At 41.2% G+C, this 15,982-nt stretch overlaps 1 protein-coding gene across 25 annotated transcripts in view; it reads right to left on the reverse strand.

Annotated features, from left to right (window-relative positions):
• CFAP91 (cilia and flagella associated protein 91) overlaps nucleotides 1-15,982 on the reverse strand; it is a 163,714-nt gene that overhangs the window by 62,295 nt on the left and 85,437 nt on the right. For 18 of the 25 annotated variants that reach the window (XR_014824716.1, XR_014824715.1, XR_014824717.1 and 15 more), the window contains 4 exons: nucleotides 11,546-11,723; nucleotides 7,066-7,223; nucleotides 4,795-4,977; nucleotides 2,716-2,858 (listed from right to left, as the gene is read on the reverse strand). Coding sequence is in view for 10 of the 25 variants with exons in the window: in XM_084991131.1 (XP_084847257.1) it covers nucleotides 2,716-2,858; nucleotides 4,795-4,977; nucleotides 7,066-7,223; nucleotides 11,546-11,723 (662 nt within the window). In the remaining 15 variants the exon portion in view is untranslated. Of the gene's footprint in view, nucleotides 1-2,715; nucleotides 2,859-3,820; nucleotides 3,851-4,794; nucleotides 4,978-6,951; nucleotides 7,224-11,545; nucleotides 11,724-15,982 lie in introns of those variants that run through there. The other 7 variants (XR_014824728.1, XR_014824729.1, XR_014824726.1 and 4 more) reach the window with 4 other exon arrangements.

The raw sequence follows: 15,982 nt of genomic DNA on the forward strand, positions 1-15,982 counted from the left end.
GTGCTCATCAATTAGACAAATGTAAATTAAAACCACAGTGATATACGAGCTCATACACACCAGTGTGGCTATAATAAAAAAGATGGAAAATAACAAGATGGAAAGGATGTGGAAAATTGGAACCCTCATTCATACATTGCTGCTGGGAGTGTAAAACAGGGCAGCCATTTATTGGCCATGCCTGTGGCATATGGCAGTTCCCAAGCCAGGGATGGACCCTGTGCCACGGCATGACCCAAGCTGCTGCAGTAACACCAGATCCTTAACCCACTGCACCATGAGAGAACTCCTAGTACAGTCATTTTTAATAGGCTGGCAATTCTTCAAAAAGTATAATATAGAGTTACCATGTGACAAAGAAATTACTCCTAGGTATAGACCCAAGAGAACTGGAAAATATGTCCATACAAAAATGTTTACATGAATGTGTATATCAGCATTATTTATACAAAAAGAGACAAAAGGTAGAAACAACTCAAATTTCCATCAACTGATGCACAGATAAACAAAATGTGCTATATCCACAAAATGGAGTATTACACAAACCTTAAAAAGCAGGCAGTGTTCAAACATGGATGAACTTTGAAAACATTATGCTAAATGAAATAAGCCAAAAAATATGTTGTATGATTCCATTGATATGAAATACGCAGAACAGGTAAAGCTATCAAAAGAAAGTAAATTTGGAGTTCCCGCAGTGGCTCAGTGGTTAATGAACCCTGAGGTTGCAGGTTTGAACCCTGGCCTCGCTCAGTGGGTTAAGAATCCAGTGTTGCTGTGAGCTGTGGTGTAGGTTGCAGATGAGACTTGGGTCTGGCGTTGCTGTGGCTGTGGTGTAGGCTGGAAGCTGTAGCTCTGATTGGAACTCTAGCCTGGGAACTTCCATATGCCATGGGCCACAGCCCTAAAAACAAACAAACAAACAAAAAACAAACAAAAAAAGACAAAAAGAAAGTAAATTAGTGGCTGCCAGGTGGGAGAGGGAAGAGGTTAAGTGGGAGTGACTACTAATGGGTATGGGATTTCTTTTGGGGATGATGAAAATGTTCAGGAATTAGATCGTGATGATGACTGAACACTCTAATGAGTATACTAAAGACAACTGAATTGTATATTTTGGAAGGGTTAAGTTTATGGTACATGAATTATATCTCAAAAAAAAAAAAGGTTGGAGATACCTTAGAAATCTATACATAGAACTTCCACATGACCCCGCAATCCCACTCTTGGGCATCTATCCGGACAAAACTCTACTTAAAAGAGACACGTGCACCCGCATGTTCATTGCAGCACTATTCACAATAGCCAGGATATGGAAACAACCCAAATGTCCATCGACAGATGATTGGATTCGGAAGATGTGGTATATATACACAATGGAATACTACTCAGCCATAAAAAAGAATGACATAATGCCATTTGCAGCAACATGGATGGAACTAGAGACTCTCATACTGAGTGAAATGAGTCAGAAAGACAAAGACAAATACCATATGATAGCACTTATAACTGGAATCTAATATCCAGCACAAATGAACATCTCCTCAGAAAAGAAAATCATGGACTTGGAGAATAGACTTGTGGCTGCCCGACAGGAGAGGGAGGGAGTGGGAGGGATCAGGAGCTTGGGGTTATCAGATACAACTTGGAATGGATTTACAAGGAGATCCTGCTGAGTAACATTGAGAACTATGTCTAGATACTCATATTGCAACAGAATAAAGGGTGGGAAAAAAATCTATACATGTAAGAGTAACTTGATCCCCATGCTGTACAGCAGGGAAAAAAAATTAAAAAATAAGAAAAAAAGGTAAAAGCTTCCTGAGACAAATAAAAACTTAAGTATTTCATTTCTAGCAGAGCCACCCTGCAATAAATGGTAAAGCATGTTCTTTAGGCAGAAATATAACATAGATATATGTTAATTACTGTTAAGGCCCTTAATTTTTTTTCTTTTTGGCCACACCCACAGCATATGGAAGTCCTGGGCCAGGGATTGAACTCCTACCATAGCAGTGACAACGCTAGATCCTTAACCTACTGTGCTATCAGGGAGCTCCATCAGGGTCCTGATTCTTTTTTTTTTTTTTTTGCTTTTTAGCACTGTACTAGCAGCATATGGAGGTTCCCAGGCTAGGGGTCAAATTGGAGCTGTAGCTGCCAGCCTATACCACAGACACAGCAATGTGGGATCCGAGCCTGCAACCTACACCACAGCTCACAGCAACGCCAGATCCTTAACTGAGCAAGGCCAGGGATCGAACCTGCATCCTCATGAATGGTAGGCAGATTTGTTTTTGCTGAGCCATGATGGGAACTTCCAAGGGCCTAATTTTTATCTTGAATACAGGCTCCCATGATCTTTATACCATTACTAAAATTAACTGAACAAACATACATGCACAGAAACTTGCTACACCTCAATGTTGTCTCAAATTTTATTGTATAGATTCAAAGACCACTTTTAGAAAGAAGCATGACTCTGCAAATGGAAAGAATAATCTCCAGGAGGTTTCCCTACAGTTTGAAATGAAGAGGGAAAAACATTGGTTCAGCATAGCACAAGAAAATTGTCAGATGAGAAAAGTAATAGAGAGGAGAAGGAACACAGGCTTATGTTTATGCTTCCCAAAGACAAAGTGTAATTTTTGGACTAGAGTATTTTTCTGCAAAGTCCCACTTAGAAGCATTTTGTCTTCCAGATAATAAGTATACCTTATGAACCTCTGCCAATTCATGGTCCCTCCTTGCAGCCCTCTTTAGAAAACCAGCTTTGGTGGTAGTGACTTTTGGTTTTGGAGCTCTGATTCGGGGTTGTGTCACAAATTCTGGGAGACATGACTCAAGTTCAACTAATCCTATGGGAAAGAAGTACATGTTTAGTATCCAGTGCTTAAATATAGCATTTGAAAGCATACCATTAATTTTAGTGGCTGTTTGCCATGTGGTTTCATTTAGAATTACTGATACGGTGTAGTTCATATAATTGAATTGTCCCTGAAATGTAAAGGAAATTTCTACATAATTATCTCATATACTTGGTGACTTAGATTATAAAATGAGAACTGCATTCTAAAATGAAAACATTGGAGTTCCCGTCGTGGCGCAGTGGTTAACGAATCCGACTAGGAACCATGAGGTTGCGGGTTCGGTCCCTGCCCTTGCTCAGTGGGTTAATGATCCGGCGTTGCCGTGAGCTGTGGTGTAGGTTGCAGATGCGGCTCGGATCCCACGTTGCTGTGGCTCTGACGTAGGCCGGTGGCTACAGCTCCGATTCAACCCCTAGCCTGGGAACCTCCATATGCCACGGGAGCGGCCCAAGAAATAGCAACAACAACAAAAGACAAAAAAAATAAAATAAAATAAAATAAAATGAAAACATTGGGAGTTCCCGTCGTGGCGCAGTGGTTAGCGAGTCCGACTAGGAACCATGATGTTGTGGGTTCCATCCCTGGCCTTGCTCAGTAGGTTAAGGATCCGGCGTTGCCGCGAGCGGTGGTGTGGGTTGCAGACACGGCTCGGATCTGGTGTTGCTGCGGCTCTGGTGTAGGCTGGCGTCTACAGCTCTGATTCGACCCCTAGCCTGGGAACTTGCATATGCCGCCAGAGCGGCCCAATAAATGGCAAAAAGACAAAAATAAAATAAAATGAAATGAAAACATTGCCTTACAAAAAGCAATACATTCCACAATAATGGACAGAAAGTAAATGGTCATATGATACAGTGTACCACCATTCTAAAGTGGATGTATACTAGGTTATCATATTCTGCTCTGGAGACAGTCAACCAGAGGTACAAGCTCAATGGTGGAACCATTACCTCGTGATCTTGGCCATGCGATGCATCAACCTGCCAAATGAAATTTAAATAATTTAAACAAAACTCTCTTGGAAGTTCCTGTTGTGGCTCAGCAGTAACAAGCCCGACTAGTATCCATGAGGATGCAGGTTTGACCCCTTGCTCCATTCAGTGGGTTAAGGATCTGGCGTTGCCATGAGGTGTGGTGTAGGTTGCAGAAGCGGTTGCAGAAGCGGCTGTGGTTGCTGTAGCTCCAATTCAACCCCTAGCCTGGGAATGTACATATGTCACAGGTGTGACCCTAAAAAACAAAGCAAAACAAACAAACCTCTCTTGGATTTTATAACAGGTGTCTCTCTCCATGAATTTCTTCCCTAGTCATCCATCCCCTTGCCACCTAGTTTTCTGGCATTTCTTCATAAAGGGCTGATTTCATTATATATTTCTTGTTGCTTAATAAACCTGGTATAAAAGGCTTTCTATTTTGTTTCTAGATAACTTTGATTATTAGTTACATTGAATATGTTTATATGTTTGATAGCTTATTGATTTTATTTCTTGATAAATTGTTGCATGTGTACTCATTTATTTAAGTTTTAGCAGGTTTTATTGGTTTTCTATAAACTCCTATTTTTGTTTGTTTGTTTTCAGTCACCTCAATGACATATGGAAGTTCCTGGGCCAGGGATCCAATTCCAGCCAGAGCTGCCAGCCTATGCTGCAGCTGCAGCAATGTTGGATCCTTAACCCACTGCACTGGGCCAGGGATTGAGCCCGCACCCCCACAGAGACAAGTCTGATCACTAATCCACTGTGCCAAAGTGGGAACTCCTCTGAACTCTTATTATTAACAATATTAAACATGCAATTGCTACTTCTTGGAAATATTTTATTTTTGATTAGCTTTTAATCTAAATGACTGTATTTTATGTATTTAATTTATATTTCTATGATAACCCTCTAATGCTAGACTTGTAATTACATGAATTGCTTACCTTCGTAGGTATTGAGATAGTGGTTTTTTACTACAAAGTCCTCTGAGTTGTTGTCTGGGAAACGACCAAGGCGAGATAGAGGTCCATAGACCTGTGATGCATAATCAGAATAATCCTTGATGATATTTCTTCTCTCCAACTTCCCTTCTATATTCTTTCCCTTTCCCATAAGTTTTCTGATTGCTAAAATAAAACATAAATCCATGACTATCTCCAAAATATTGTTCTGAATAATCCAATGCAGATTAATAACCAGGTTGTAGATTTATTCCCAGGGAACCTACTCAACTGAACAAATGTCATCACAATCATTCACTGTAGCTAGAATATAACACTGAAACACAGTTCTGTCATCTGTGTGGCCCTGACTGTCATGTGCCAGGTGGGCATGACAGACAACAGATGCTGAATCAGTGTCTGCAATTGGTACTCATCAAAAATCTTTTAAAACTGTGTTCCAAGCTCTGGGCCAGAGCGATAGTAAATAAAAATTTGTTAAATGAGTAGGACTCAAAGTAACTGAAAATGACAGGTGCAATGGAGACCAAGGGTATTATTCTGGCCTAGGAGAATAACTAAAAGTGAGGGAAGACCACAGCTTCTTACAAATCCCATCCATCTTGGCTAACACCAGAATAAACCAAAAAATATCTGAGCTTATGGATTTCAGAATTGTCTAGAAGGCTCAGCTATGCACGGTAGAATCCCATCACAGAGCCAGCCTCTGCTGAAAGTTTTATAACATGCACTCTCAATGGGTGTAAAACCATATTGTGAGATTTCAAAGTCCTATTGAAAGAGGTGGCTGCATCTGCCACTGCTGTCTTCAGGACATTTATTTATGTTTGATCCTCAGTGCTTCTGGGTGTAACTTGGGATTTCATAATAAAATTAAAATAGTTTATATTTTATTAGTTATCTATAAAAATTAGTCAACCCATTATTGGTATATCAAGTATGGAAAAGAAAAAAATGTAGATAATATCTAAATGAATTCCTAGTAGCTAGTTAGGTGAAAAGTTATTTTCTCACACACACACAAAACCTCAGGGGCCTGCATAACAGTGACAGCAGATAGAGAGAGCTGACTTATCTGAGGGTGGGGAGGTCTTGAAGGTCTCCTCAGAGGAAGTGACATTTGAGCTGTGTGTTAGCCTGGGTTTCCCCAAAGGCAGAACCTGAGACAAAGGCATGTGTCCAGGTAGTTTATTTTGGAGGTGATCCCAGAGGGCAAGAGAAAGGGATAGGAGGAGTTAAAAAAAAAAAAAAAATCAATCAACCCATTACTAGTTATGTCAACTATTGAAAAGAAAAAAATGTTGACAATATCTAAATGCATACTTAGCAGAGAGTAAAAAATTATTTCCTCACATCAAGAAAAAGTTAAAAGTTCACTAAAAATAATTTTTAAGGAATTAATTTTTTGTAATGGTTTTACTTTTGCTAGGAAAATAACTTTGACTATTTCAATGTGATAACATTTCTATTATTATGTATATAAATTGCTAATTTATATATACAATTGATATAATACTTTTTTTTTTTTTTTACTTTTTAGGGCTGCTCCTGTGACATATGGCAATCCCCAGGCTAGGGGATGAATCAGAGCTACAGCTGCCAGCCTGTACCACAGCCACAGCAACGCAGGTTCCAAGCCATGTCTGCGACCTACACCACAGCTCATGACAACGCTGGATCCTTAACCCACTTAGCAAGGCCAGGGATCAAACCTGCATCCTCATGGTTCCTAGTCAGATTCGTTCCCACTGCGCCACAATGGGAACTCCTATTTAGTCATTCTTAATCCTCCACTGACTCCTCTTTTTATGTATAAAGTATAGATAAAGTACATAAATAGATACACAATATAATCTGCAGTATTAAAATTTCATGGGAGGGGACAAGTAGGAAAAAAGATGTCTGAATGTTTCTTTCAGTGGGAAATAATGGGAAACAAAGTTTGTAAAACAGCTCCCTATCCAGGGCCTCAGTCCACGAATACAGAAAGCCCAACACCTACCCTACCTACCCACCAACACACACACACACCATAATATCAACAACTTGACTACCTATTAGGAAATCATTACTTCATTTTCCTAGTGAGGAATTCTCCTCCACTCTTGAACTTTTGAGAACCCATCTCCCATCCCTTACCTATTTTTAACACTAGGACCAAAAAAGAATTATACCACAGTTAACTTGAGTCCGGTCAAATTTCCAAAGCAAAGCCACCTTATCCACTCTGTCAGGTTGGTACTGCACCATCACCTGATACATGTGTGTGCTGAATCTGTGCCAACTTTGCCTCCTTTACTTTCTGTAGTTTAGACCACTGGGCATTCAAGCGTGCCATGTTCACTTCATTTTGATTTTCATCACGCTTCTTCAGCAGCTCTTTTAGAACTTCCAGGCGAATCTCCTGCAGTCTTCAAGTAAATGACAAAACATATACATATCTTAAAGAGGGTGCTCTACTGGAGAGAAAGAACACATGCCATAAACAGGAGCTTCTCTTTGGGCTGGCATCATATTCATGTGTCTTAAAAAGATCACACACATGGGAGTTCTTGTTGTGGCGCAGTAGTTAACGAATCCGACTGGGAACCATGAGGTTGCGGGTTTGATCCCTGGCCTTGCTCAGGGGTTAAAGATCCGGCATTGCCCTGAGCTGTGGTGTAGGTTGCAGACGCGGCTCAGATCCCACATTGCTGTGGCTCTGGCGAGGCCGGTGGCTACAGCTCTGATTAGACCCCTAGCCTGGGAACCTCCATATGCTTCAGGAGCAGCCCTAGAAAAGGCAAAAAGACAAAAACAAACAAACAAAAAAACACCAGACACACATAGGCAAGAGTGGACAAATGAACTAGGGGCTTGGGGAGGCAACACAATAGTGAGTCTCTGTATAAGGGAATATGTTTTGGTGCAGTTATGGAGCACGAAGAAAAGTCTGGCATGTAGATGGGGTTAAAAAGAGTTCTCTAGGCAAATGGGCCTAAAAGAAGAGCAAAATGTTTGTGCAGAGTTCTGGGTTGACTGGTATTGCTAGGAGATTAGTAATGGGAGGAATGAAAGATAGTGAGGTTTCAGCATGCTGTCTTTTTTTAAAAAAATTATAGTTGATTTACAATGTTTTCTCAGTTTCTGCTGTACAACAGAGGGACCCAGTCACACACACACACACACACATTCTTTTTCTCATATTACCTTCCATTGTGTTCTATCACAAGTGATTGGATATAGTTCCCTGTGCTATACAGCAGGACTTCATTGCTTATCCCTTCTGAATGTAATAGTTTGCATCTACTAACTCCAAACTCCCAATGGCATGCTGTCTTAAGTGGTAACTATGAAAATGCCAGTGTCTGACACATAGAGATACTCAGTCAATCTTTGTTTCCCTGCCTCTCACCTTCACCTTGCTCTCCCAGAACAACCTTGCTCATGTGTATATGTCCAGGTACCTATGACTTCAAAATATGTACTTCCAGTGAAGGTGGTTCTGAACCAGAACTTCTGTCTACCTGAATCTTCAATTACCCCCTGAAAAATCTCAAAAAAAAAAAACCCACTCATTTTGTTCCCCCAGAAGTCCACCCCTTCTCTCACATCCTCTTCCCTCCTCTAGTGATTCCTCCTCTAAAATACGTCTTGCATCTGTTCTCCTGCTCATATTTTTTGTCATCTGTCTCCTGACTTGGGCTCTAGTTGCTAGTCTAGTCTTTCCTCCTTCCAATCTTTGTTCCACATATCTGTCAAGATTTTCCTTTTAAAAAAGGTGAACATTTTATTCTTACTTAAAAATTCATACAGTAATTTATTTAGTCACTCATTTATCAAATATGTGGTAAGTGCTCACCATATGTCAGGCAAGGAACAAACAATGATGAACAAGGTAAAAAGCACTGTTTCAAGAAGCGCTGTTTTAGTGGAGTAGGCATACAAGCCAGTATTTACAATCCAAGGAGGTAAATACCAGACCAGAAGGAAGAAGAGGCTTCTGTGGGAGAAGAAATGGCAGAACATTTCTAGCACTGTTCCCAGTTATCGAAGGGAAGGAAGGGGTGGTGAGGAAGGCTTCCTTGGAGGAGCCATTAACTCAAGGACGAACAAGGGTCAAGATTTGCCACAGTGACAAGGGAGAAGTGTGGCCCCAGCAGAGAGAGCTGAATGTTCAACTCAGAAGGACTAGAGAGGACGCAAACATGTCGTACTGGTGGGGCTTCTCAAGGTGAACACACAGGGGATGGTGAGGGAGCAGTGACAAATGAATATGGAGAGGCAGGTGTTTTAAAAATACCCACTGGTGGTCCCCTTCTCTCAACTTCTAGGTTGAAATTCTAGGTTCATCTCTCAACTTCATCACTTTCCTGAATTTCTTCAGTCAAAAAATGGACATAAGGGAGTTCCCATCGTGGCACAGTGGTTAACGAATCCAACTAGGAACCATGCGGGTTCAGTCCCTGGCCTTGCTCAGTGGATTAAGGATCCAGCGTTGCCGTGAGCTGTGGTGTAGGTTGCAGACGTGGCTCGGATCCTGCGTTGCTGTGACTGTGGTGTAGGCCGGCAGCTGAAGCTCTGATTTGACCCCTAGCCTGAGAACTTCCATATGCCGTGGGTGCAGCCCTAAAAAGACAAAAAAAAAAAATTAACCTCAGTTTGGGAGTTCCTGCTGCAGTACAGTGGGATAATGATTCAGTTTGTCTCTGTGATGTTGTTGGTTCAATCCTGGCCCAGCACAGTGGGTTAAGAATCCAGGGTTGCTGCAGCTGTGGTGTAAGTCCCTGACCTGGGAACTTCCATACTTCCATTTGCCATGGGTGGGGTCAAAGATGGAAAAAATAAAACAAAATTAACCTCAGTCTAACCAAAGCATTCACTTTCTCAGGTGATTTCTTCACTCTGGTCAGACACACTTTTTTTTTTTTTTTTTTTTTTTTTGTCTTTTTGCTATTTCTTGGGCCGCTGCCACGGCATATGGAGGTTCCCAGGCTAGGGGTCGAATCGGAGCTGTAGCCACCGGCCTACGCCAGAGCCACAGCAACGCAGGATCCGAGCCGCGTCTGCGACATACACCACAGCTCACGGCAACGCTGGATCGTTAACCCACTGAGCAAGGGCAGGGACCGAAACCGCAACCTCATGGTTCCTAGTCGGATTTGTTATCCACTGCTCCACGACGGAAACTCCCAGACACACTTTTAATATCCTTCTGACAATAATATACTTTTTCAAAGTATAACACTAAATTTATGCAGACAGGATTGGTATCTGAACCTACTCTGCCCCAAACACAATTTTCTATTAAGTGCAAGTTTCTACCAAATATCCCAGTCGCATTCAGGGTTAAACAGAAGGTATTGCAAAAATATAAACATATTTGAATTCACACTGAGTCCCTAACTCTCTTGGTCCCTAACCGTCTTGTATGTAGGCACACTGTCAGGGCCTTGATAGCTCTGCCATGCACAGTGAAGTCCTCAGCACAGCCTGGAACAAAGGACACCTTCAACAATTTCACTTCCTTCCCTTCTTGCTAGGGAGCTATAATTTTTGGTTGTCAGCGTTTCTACGTATTTCAGAGACAACCTCATTACTGAAAATATATTAGTTAAAATGGCTGAATTCAACCAGAAATACATCAATATATTTTTATGCACTGTGAGTTCATCTTTTTTTTTTTTTTCTTTGTCTTTTTGCCATTTCTTGGGCCGCTCCCGCGGCATATGGAGGTTCCCAGGCTAGGGGTCCAATCAGAGCTGTAGCCACCGGCCTACGCCAGAGCCACAGCAACGTGGGATCTGAGCTGGGTCTGCAACCTACACCACAGCTCATGGCAACGCCGGATCCTTAACCCACCAGGTGAGGCCAGGGATCGAACCCGCAACCTCATGGTTCCTAGTCGGATTCGTTAACCACTGTGCCATGACAGGAACTCCCTGAGTTCATCTTTTAATTGAAAAACTCCAGAGGGTTTGTCTTTTAAACAGAAAATGCCTCTTCAGCTGTAGCTAGAACCCAAGGTGTCCCAGCTGTGAATCCAGTACCAGAGGGAATATAGACAGGATCAGCTAGGAGGCTGTTTGATGGGTGGGGAAAGAGCCAAAGTCTAGGTCCATAGCACTGGGAATGAACAGAAAGGGACAGTATGAAAGACAACTTTGCAGAAATCAGTGGGCTTCTGTGATAGTCTAGGTAAGACTAGATAAGGAAAGAGAAAAATCAGAGATGCCCTGAAGAACTGCTCAAATCGGGGTTCCACACTGAACTTCACAAAAAAAGAAGGAATTATATATAAATGTATATGTGTGTGTGTGTGTGTGTGTGTGTGTGTGTGTGTGTGTGTGTATCTGTGTGTGTGTTATTTTATGGCTGTGCCTGGAGCATATGGAAGTTCCCGGGCTAGGGAAGCCTACACCCCAGTCACAGCCAACACTGAATTTGGGCCACATCTGCAGTTTGCAACAATGCCAGATCCTTAATCCACTGAGCAAGGTCAGGGATTGAACCTGCATCCTCATGGAGATGTCAGGTCCTTAACCTACTGAGCCACAGCAGCAACTACCATATACATTTTTACATTGTTAGCAAGAAGATTATAGAGCTATTGTTCCTGAAACCAAATTTCCTAACTCTACAGGCTGAGGATTACCCTTAAACTCATACATTTGGGAAAATACTCCATAGATAAAAAGTATTAACATTACTGCCATCAGTGCAAGAGCAGTTGCCTGGGTGACGGAGAACTTACTTTTCAATCTCCTGCTCTCTGAAGGCCCACTCCTTCCTCTCCATGGCATTCATCATCCTCCTTCTCTTCTCAAACTGGGAGGTATCACTCAGAGGAGGGAGAGTGGCTTCCCAAGCACGCTTCTCCCGGGCACGTTCTATCATCTCTACCTCAGCTTGTCCTGCTGGGAGACCTCGACCTGGAGGATGAAGAATGACACTTTAGAAACACACAAACTGGAGTCCCTGTTGTGGCTCAGCAGAATGAAAACCCAACTAGTATCCATGAGGATACAGGTTTGATCCTTGACCTCACTCAGTGGGTTAAAGGTTCTGGTGTTGCTGTGAGCTCTGGTATAGTTTGCAGATGCCCTGAGATCCTGCATTGCTGTGGCTGCAGTGTAGGTTGACAGCTGCAGCTTTGATTCAACCCCTGGTCTGGAAACTTACATATGACACAGGTGCAGCCCTGATAAGACAAAAAAAAAAAAAAAAAGAAAGAAAGAAAAAGAAAAGGAAAAGAAAAAGAAACAAACTCATATACCTACCAATATTTAATTTACTCCCTTCCTGTTCTTGTCCTACTTATTTATTTATTTATTTATTTATTTATTTATTTATTTATTATTTGTCTTTTTAGGGCTGCACTCGCAGCATATGGAGGTTCCCAGGCTAGGGGTCGAATTGGAGCTGCAGCTGCTGGCCTACACCACAGCCACAGCTATGAGGGATCTGAGCCACATATGCGACCTACACCACAGCTCGTGGCAACGCTGAATCCTTAACCCACTGAGCAAGGCCAGGGATCAAACCTGCCTCCTCATGGATACTAGTTGGGCTCATTAACCATGGAGCCATGACAGGAACTCTTCCTGTTCTCTTTATATTCAAGGCTTATGACAGGAAGAAATGATATTAGGAAATACTTCCAGATGTGCCTCATAGCTTGTTATCTGTGCCCTGTACTGTCTCTTGTGAGTAATTCAGCCAAAGGCATTTTAGTTACATTTAAGATTCTAGAAAATATTTAAAGCTATTAGATGATTACTAAATAATCACACACTGGAATGTCCTATATTGGGCAAATCTGTATTTTGAAATACAAATACCAAAATAACTCATAGAAGGTCATAGCTAGTAAGTGCTAAAATTTAGCATTTGAACATGGCAACATGACTCTTGTGGTCTTATGTACTACACTATACTCCCTCTCTAATAAAAACAAATATGAAAGAAAAATGAACCACACAGACAAACCCACAGCTAACATCACACTCAACAGTGAAAGTTTGAAAGCTCTTCCTCTATGATGAGGAAAAGATAAGGGTGCCCATTCTCACTACTCCTATTTAACACATTACTGAATGTCTTAGCCAAAGCAATCAGGCAAGAAAGAGAAATAAAAAGACACCCAAATCAGAAAGGAAGAAGTAAAATTTTCTCTGTTTGCAGACGGCATGATCGTATATGTAGAAAGCTCTAGACTCTATCGAAAAACTATAGAACAAATGAATTCAATAAAGTTGCAGGATACAAAAACAATATACAAAAATCAATTGTGTTTATACACACTAACAATGAACTATCTGAAAAAGAAATAAAGTATTCCATTTACAATACTATCAAAAACAATAAAATTATTAGGAATAAATTTAACTAAGGAAGTGAAAGATCTGAACAATGGAAACTATTAAAACTATTCCCTGGGAGTTCCCATTGTGGCGCAGTGGTTAACAAATCTGACTAGGAACCATGAGGTTGCGGGTTCGATCCCTGCCCTCGCTCAGTGGGTTAAGGATCTGGCATTGCCGTGAGCTGTAGTGTAGATTGCAGACGCAGCTCGGATCCTACGTTGCTGTGGCTCTGGCGTAGGCCGGTGGCTACAACTCCGATTAGACCCCCTAGCCTGGGAAACTCCATATGCCGTGGGAGCGGCCCAAGAAATGGCAAAAAAAATAAAAAATAAAAAAATAAATAAATAAATAAAACTATTCCCTGGTGGCTCAGTAGGTTAAGGATCCCACATTGTCACTGCTGTGGTATGGGTTCAATCTCTGGTCTAGGAACCCCCACATGTTGCAGGTGTGGCCAAAAAAATTACTTTTTAATAATATTTCTAATTACATATTGCTCATATATAGGAAAATTACTGATATTTGTATGTCGATTTCATAATAAGCTACCTTGTTGAACAGAAGCTCTTAGTTCTGAGAATTTATCACATATGATTTTCTAAATGAGCACACTGTTTGCAAATAGGTAGTTTTGCTTCTTCTTTCAAATCATCAAACTGCATTTTTCTTCTCTTATCTTATCTCTTATGTGAATTTATCACATATGATTTTCTAAATGAGCACACTGTTTGCAAATAGGTAGTTTTGCTTCTTCTTTCAAATCATCAAACTGCATTTTTCTTCTCTTATCTTAACTGTATCAACTCAATTATTTCTCAGCCAGGATGCTATTATTGCCATATTGGGCAAACAATTATTTGTTGGATGGGACTGCCCCATTCAGGGCAGGGAGTATAGTATCCATGCCTGCCTAACTCCCCAAAACCCATCCCATTTGCCTAATCATTTTTACATACAAAAAAGGCACCTGGGTTTCCAAATGTCCTTGAGAGTGATAAGTCATAGCCTAATTTAACAAGCTTGGGGCTAAGATCTTCCCTACATTGCTAAATAATAGTGGTGATAAAGGAATCACTGTCTTTCTCTTTAAGGGTAAAGCTTCACAAGTCTCACTTTTAATATTATGTTTATTAAAGATAACAATATTAAGTTACTAAATTTCCTCTGATCCCGGCTTATTTAGAGTTTATAACGTGAATGAGTTCTGAATGTTATCAAACAGTACTTTTTCTGCATCTATTGAAGCATTTTCCTGACATTTTCTGTAAAAAAGGTAAAATGCACTGGTTGGTTTTCTGATATTGCACTGAACTTGAATTTGTGTGATTAACCCATTTGGTTATGATAAATAATCTTTAAAAATACTGCAAGATTTGATTACAGACCCTAGGGCTTCTGCTCCAGCAACGTGGGATGCGACCCTGCCCCCAATAGGGCACTGATGGCCAGTGAGCAGAGGGGAAGCCCGGCAATGCACCAGGCTATGGCCCTACTCCTTCCATCTTCAACTCTACCTTCTACTTAAAGTGATAGCTGCCAGCACAACCTGAATAAAGAGATTACTTTGGTTCACATCAAATCCAGCTTTCCCACCAAAGGTACTGGACAGTTGAAGACTGCATAGGGACACTCATACACAGTCAAGACCACTACAGGTAACCTAAATTCATAGAGACAGAGAAAGTTAAGCAAAATGAAAAGACGGAGGAATCTGCCTCAATCTAAAGAACAAGAGAAAACCCCTGGGGGAAAATGAAGGGGTTTTCATTTAAAGATAAAAAGTTCAAAGCATTAGTAATAAGACTGCTAACTGAATTAGGAGAAAGAATAGATGAACAGAGTGAGAATTTTAACAAGGAGCTAGAAAATATAAAAATCAACAAGTCAGAACTGAAAAATACAATAAATGGCATAAAAAAAAACACAATAGAGGAGCTCCCTGGTGGTGCAGCAGGTTAAGAATCCAGCACTGAGGGAGTTCCCACCGTGGAGCAGTAGAAGCAAATCCGAATAGGAACCATGACTTCAATAAATAGTGAAGGGATAAACATGAAGATGTAAAACATGACATCAAATACACAAAGTATGGGGGAGGGAATAAAAAGGTAGAGCTTTTGAATGTTTGAACTTAAATTACTACCTTTTAAAACAAGTAGATTGAGGAGCTCCCGTCATGTCTCAGCAGTTAGCAAACCAGACTAGCATCCATGAGGATGTAGGTTTGATTCCTGGCCTCGCTCGGTGGGTTAAGGATCTGGCATTGCCGTGAGCTGTGGTGTAGTTCGCAGACACAGCTCGGATCCAGCGTTGCTGTGGCTGTGGTGTAGGCCGGCACTACAGCTCTGATTAGACCCCTAGCCTGGGAACCTCCGTATGCCATAGGTGTGGCTGTAAAAAGACAAAAAAAAAAAAAAAAAAATTACATACTACAAATGCTGGAGAGGATGTGGTAAAAGGGAACACTCTTACAATGTTGGTGGGAATGCTCATGGGTGCAACCACTGTGGAAACTAGTATGGAGATTCCTCAAAAAACTTAAATAAATAAATAAAACAAGTAGATTGAGTTACAGCTCAACATATATGAACCTCAAGGTAATCACATATAAAAAACCTACAGAAGGGAGCTCCCATTGTGAATCAGTGGTAAAAGCCTGACTAGTATTCATAAGGATGCAAGTTCAATCCCTGGCCTGGCCTCATTCAATGGGTTAAGGATCTGGTGTTGCTGTGAGCTGTAGCGTAAGTCACAGACACAGCTCAGATCTGGTGATCTGATGATGGCTGTGGTCTGCAGCAGCTGTGGTTGGCAGCAGCTCCAATTCA

Source organism: Sus scrofa, chromosome 13 (genome assembly GCF_054392235.1).
Source record: "Sus scrofa isolate SSC_HxYL_T2T_F1_AM1 chromosome 13, Sscrofa_HxYL_maternal_Yorkshire_Landrace_v2.0, whole genome shotgun sequence".
NCBI lineage: Eukaryota > Metazoa > Chordata > Mammalia > Artiodactyla > Suidae > Sus > Sus scrofa.